The sequence below is a fragment of the Hydra vulgaris genome, chromosome 09, assembly GCF_038396675.1.
Source record: "Hydra vulgaris chromosome 09, alternate assembly HydraT2T_AEP".
Classification (NCBI taxonomy): Eukaryota; Metazoa; Cnidaria; class Hydrozoa; order Anthoathecata; family Hydridae; genus Hydra; species Hydra vulgaris.
In genome coordinates, this window is record NC_088928.1 from 7,827,394 (window position 1) to 7,832,916 (window position 5,523).

The 5,523-nt window shown below is 26.8% G+C and overlaps 1 protein-coding gene across 1 annotated transcript; it reads right to left on the reverse strand.

Moving 5' to 3' along the window:
• Positions 1 to 1,259: 1,259 nt before the first annotated feature.
• LOC136084533 (putative nuclease HARBI1) lies at positions 1,260 to 3,063 on the reverse strand. The gene is made up of 3 exons (XM_065804641.1): positions 2,733 to 3,063; positions 2,161 to 2,398; positions 1,260 to 1,911 (listed from the first exon to the last, which is right to left on the reverse strand). The coding sequence occupies exons 1-3, from the start codon at positions 2,989 to 2,991 to the stop codon at positions 1,590 to 1,592; spliced, it is 819 nt and encodes a 272-aa protein (XP_065660713.1). The 5' UTR covers positions 2,992 to 3,063; the 3' UTR covers positions 1,260 to 1,589.
• Between the last annotated feature and the right edge of the window lie 2,460 nt (positions 3,064 to 5,523).

Here is a 5,523-nt window from a genome sequence, read left to right on the forward strand (position 1 = left end):
ATATATATATATATATATATATATATATATATATATATATATATATAACTTGTATAATTTAGCAACAATATGCAGTCTTCAGATTGCAACGATAATGAGATTTACAAAGAGAATATAGTGCAAACTAGTTCAAAAGAGTCCAAAAAAGTATTTTTATATTATTTTCCCAAAAAATATGTTATTTGTATTTTGATCCCTTAGTGTTCTTTTCAATTTTTGGCAGTAATCAGTACTCATATTGAATTATAGACACCATTGTTCCACGATACATCCTCAATTACCAAAGAATTGCTAAGTTCCACTGCATCAACTAGTTCTCCTACGTTTTTGACAATACAAGACAAAACGTCTGTTGAGTCAATTTTTACAAAACAGGTGCATCACTTCCTTTAAATTATTTTTGTTTTACAACAAAAGTAAATAAAATAAATAAACTACTACTTATGTTTAAAATTGTTTTATTTCTTAACATCGAATTTAAATTTAATTTTAGAATGTCGAGTGTAAACAGTCACTAAAGTCCTCTAAAAAAGACAAAGTTATCGCCATCAAATGTAGATAACTATATGATAAACATGTCCAAGCTTGGTCAACAAATTATTGAAACCGGACAGCAAATAGCGTCTGCTCTTAAGCCAACTATTCTAACTGATCAACCACTTTTGGAAAGTATTGGCGACACCTTAAGATGCATTGCAGAGTCAACAAAAAGTCTCGCGGAGTCATCTGAAAAGATGACTAATTCCCGTAAAGAAATCGCTTCAGCAATCTCAAATAATTAATAAATGTACATTATCTAATTCATATTATCTAATAAATTGATTTGTTATTAATTTTATTTATTACCTAATAATAGTTAAAAATGTTCATCATTAGCTAAAAACGAATGTTCGAATGGCAAAAAATGAAACATGAAACAAAAAAAATTCTTAAGTGAATAGCATAGCTGTTCTATTATTGATTTAAAATAATTTGTTCTAATGTTGATTTAAAAACAAAAGCTAAATTTTTAAGACCCTTTGCACATTAATAGCATCTTAGAATAGTCAAATCAATATTATAGTTTTAATAAATTGAATGTTATTTTATATTTGTTAATTAATTTAACATCTTTTCAAAATAAAACAAAAATTAATTTATACAATCCCATATGAACTTATAGACGTAGACATCGCACAAAAACATAGACATAAATATCATTATTAAAGTTTAAAAAAAGATTTTTATTTTACACACTAAATTTCTTAAATAAAGAAAGCTTTTTTTTTTAAATAATAGTTTTATTTAATAACACAACGTTATAAAACATGGGGATGTCTATTGGCAAACATATAGTTTTTCAAATCATTTCTTCTAGTTAAACCAAGTCGAATTTGGTTGATTTGTCTTCGACCAACGTGATAAAAATTACTATTATTTTCAGTGCTGTTATTATCTGTTATCATCTCAGTGTTACCAACTGCATCGTCGCTAGCTACTATATTATCTGGCTCTTCTAAACCCAATGAATCGCACATATTCTCAAGTAATACACAAGTATAAATGATCGAACAGCACTTGGTAGGAGAATATTGAAGAGTTCCGCCACTTTAATGTAGACATCTCCACCTGTTTTTGAGACTGCCAATACAACGTTCTATTCTACTTCGAACCCTTGAGTGGGTTTTGTTGAAAAACATTTCTTCAGGGGTAATTGCAGGACTAAATGGTGTAATCATGACTGGCGATAACCCGTATCCTGAATCACCAAAAAGAAAACCTGCAACTGGATCAGCTTCCATCATTTGTTTTAAAGTAGAATTTGAAAAAACAAAAGCATCATGACATGATCCTGGATATTTAATTACTACATCTCTGAACTGTCCATCATAATCGACAACAAATTGGCAATTTATAGCTGAATAGCCTTTTCTAAAAAATGAAGCAAAACATATTAATAAGCAAAATGAACGAATTTTTATAAGTTAAAATGTATAATTACACTATAACTATAATTAGGAACTAGAATTTTAACTCTTCAATATGATCATTTAGATCCTACAGTAATAAATACTGAATAAAAAAAAATTAAAAATGTCAATCATATTATTTAATAGTAATTTGTATACTACTCAAGCCTATTTAAAGATTACTTTGGCTCATTTAAAAACTATTTTTTACCTGCAAATAAAAGCTGGCTCATCAGCCCCAGTGACTCCTTTGATGGGCACCATTGTACCATCAATTAGGCCCAAAAGACCCTTTACTCCACAAGCCTCAAAATAACTTTGTTTCACGTTAGTTATTTCTTCTTGACAACTGTACCATTTGACAAGGTAGCTGTAGTGTTGCATAAATGACTCACAAAACTGATGGATTATTCGGCTAGTGCTAGCCTGGCTCATCTCAGAAGTGTCGCCTAAAATTAAAAAATAATAAACTTTCATAGCTTCTTTCTTTCAATTCTTGAATAAAAACTGTGATTTTATACAAGATGTGTGACCTTAACTTTTAACCTTACAAAATAATACATAGTTTTGTGAAATTGCAGTTATTCTAAAAAAATTAATATGTTCTGTTAATTTAAAAAATCATGTTTGGTTTTTGTCTCTTAAAGAACGTACATTTATAATCTAAACACTGGACTAATATCAATTAAGTGAAGCATTAGCTAACATGTTTACTTTTTTTTAAGTATTTTTAAATACATTTCAATAACATATATAAATATATACACATAATATAATTCTTACCTATTGGATTTTGAAAGCTTCCTGTTGCTAGAAACCTTAAAGATACAAGTACTTTAGTTTCTGGTAAAATGGAATTGTTTTGGCCAGTTGTTGAAGACAGATCATCCTGTAGAGTGTTAACAATCTCAGATATTTTACGCAACGGTAAACGAAATTTCTGACGACATTCAACATCTGAAAAATTATTAAGGACAGCACGATGAGCCTTTCGCCAATTTTGATTTTGGAATTCAATTTCTTGAATCATTTGAATATCCATTTTAACTAGAATATTTCAAATAGCATTTCAAATAGCTAATTTAATATGCTATTCTATATAAAATCATATAATATTATTCTGTATATATTACTAAATTAGTAATTTTAAATCAATAACGTATTTATTGCACCTAATAATAATATTATTATTATGCGCAATGAACACGTTATTGATAAACACGCTGTTGATATAACTAATATATATACATATATTAAATTTAATATACACATATTTTATTATAATAAAATGTGTGTGTAAAAATGTATGAGTAACAATGATGTTACTCACACATACACATATATTAAATACGTGTGTATGTATGGGTAACATATAGTAACAAAATCTATGTGTATATTAAATTTAATTAATGTACATGTATTAGTAATATATATTATTACTAAAAGACTTTGATGAATATTGTACATTATTATTATATGTAGAGTAAAGTGGGGTATTAAGCCCTATGGGGCATTAAACTTCATTTACTCTGTTTATATAATAAAATGCCTAAATAATATTGCATCTATACTAATATAGTATGGATATATCATATAGTTTTGTAATATGACAATAAATAGCTATTAAGGTAACTTAACTTACTTACTAAGTTATTGGCTTACTACAAATCTATATGAAATATTCATACTAATATGGATATATCATATATAATCATTAAGTTATCTTAATAACTCTCATATATATCATTAAGTTAGCTCAATAACTATTTATTGTCATACTACAAAACTATAGGATATATCTATACTATAATACCTTATGGTTGTATTATAACACAACTTTATTATATACAAACTAAAACATATACTAAATTATATAAATATTACAATTGTATACATATACAACATAATAAAACTATATGTTATACAAACTAAAACAGGGAGAGCGACCATAGTATTACTATGGTCAGCTCTCCTTGTTTTAGCCAAGCTATAAGAGCTCTCATATCTATATAATATCTATATTATCATTCTATATCTATATAATCATATTATCATTCTATATAATGGATGGTTTGCTCTAGTGTGAACCATCTAATACCATATAAGAGAGCTCTAGAGAGCTCTCCATATATATAGTACCATATAAGAGAGCTAGCTCTCTTATATGGTATTAGTCTAATACGTATGTAATTTGTAATGTATGTATGTAACTCTAAATTGAACCATCTAATAGATGGTTCAATTTAGAGTGAACCATCCATTATATAAAATGTATGTATATATTTTTTTCACCTTAAAACAAGCTTATGTAGTACTTCTATATTTTTGGTAAATATAATAATATATTTTCCATATATTAACATACGTTAAGTTATTTCTTAAATAATACAACTATAACCTTTTTTTTTACAACAACAATAGCAATATATTATATTTCTATTGTTGTTGTTGTTTAAAAAAAAGGTTATAGCTGTATTTTTAAGTAAATAACTTACGTATAGCAGTATAATATTAATATAAGTATATAATTTATTGGCAGTTACAAACAAAATCTGAAATCTTTTACAATAATTAAAACGCCATTTTTTAATATTAGATGATTTAAAGTTACGCCAAACGCGTAAGTCAGAAAATAGCAGACGTAACTTTTCTTGCGTAAACTTCGCTGAGCACTTTTTAGGAAAATGTTGTGAATACCGTTTTTTAGACTTTTTGCGTAAGTAAAAACTTACGCAAAAACTTAAGTTTTTGCTTAGGCAAAGTTTGTGAATATGACTTTGCGTAACTTTGAACTTACGCCAAAACTTACGCAAATTTTTGACTTGAAAGAGTTGTAAATAAGCACCCAGAACTTTTGTAAATGCGTGTAGCTTTTTAACTTACGTTACACGTATTTAAAGTAAAAATGCGCTTTAACTAAGTATCGTTACAAAACATTAAATGTAAAAAACTTAACATTTGATATTCTTTCGCATATATTATTAAAAAACTTTTAAACTAAGTTTTAGAAAAACGAAACTTTATCATGTTTTCGTTAACTTACGTTACATGAAAGTTGCAAAAGTTCTTTCGTTATTTTCTTGAAATATATATTTTATAAAGTATAAAATCTGACGAACAACAAATTGAACATTTTCACGCTAAATTAATTCTGATTTCGCAAATAAACTCTTGGTTAAAATAACATTTTACAATGACACTTTTTCTATCATGCGACAATGACATAAACCTTAACTTTCGGAACCATAAAAATAGGGTCACCAAAGGTTACCAACCGTACTCTTTAAAGAGTACACGTATTCTTTTTGAGCAAGTAAAATTACTCTTTCTACTACTTTTTCTAAAAATTATATAAGTGTACTCTTTTTTTTTAAAAAAATTTTCTGATGCTATGATACCGAAAAAATATTCCAATGTAATAAGTATCCCTAATTTCGGCGAAAGCAGAAAATTATTTAAGTTTAATTATCGATTGCGATTTGATTTGTTTGAGTTTTAAATTATTTTTTTAAATATATTCACTTCCTTCAAGATATGTACTTTTTTTTTCGTAAATTTAGCGCACAATGCAAAT

Excerpts from the sequence above, each read along its gene's own strand:
- LOC136084533 (XM_065804641.1), bottom strand. The coding sequence starts at position 2,991 with ATGGATATTCAAATGATTCAAGAAATTGAATTCCAAAATCAAAATTGG. Across the intron at positions 2,399-2,732 it reads AAGCTTTCAAAATCCAATAG|GCGACACTTCTGAGATGAGC; the intron begins GTAAGAATTATA and ends TTTTAATTTTAG. Across the intron at positions 1,912-2,160 it reads GAGCCAGCTTTTATTTGCAG|AAAAGGCTATTCAGCTATAA; the intron begins GTAAAAAATAGT and ends TTCATTTTTTAG.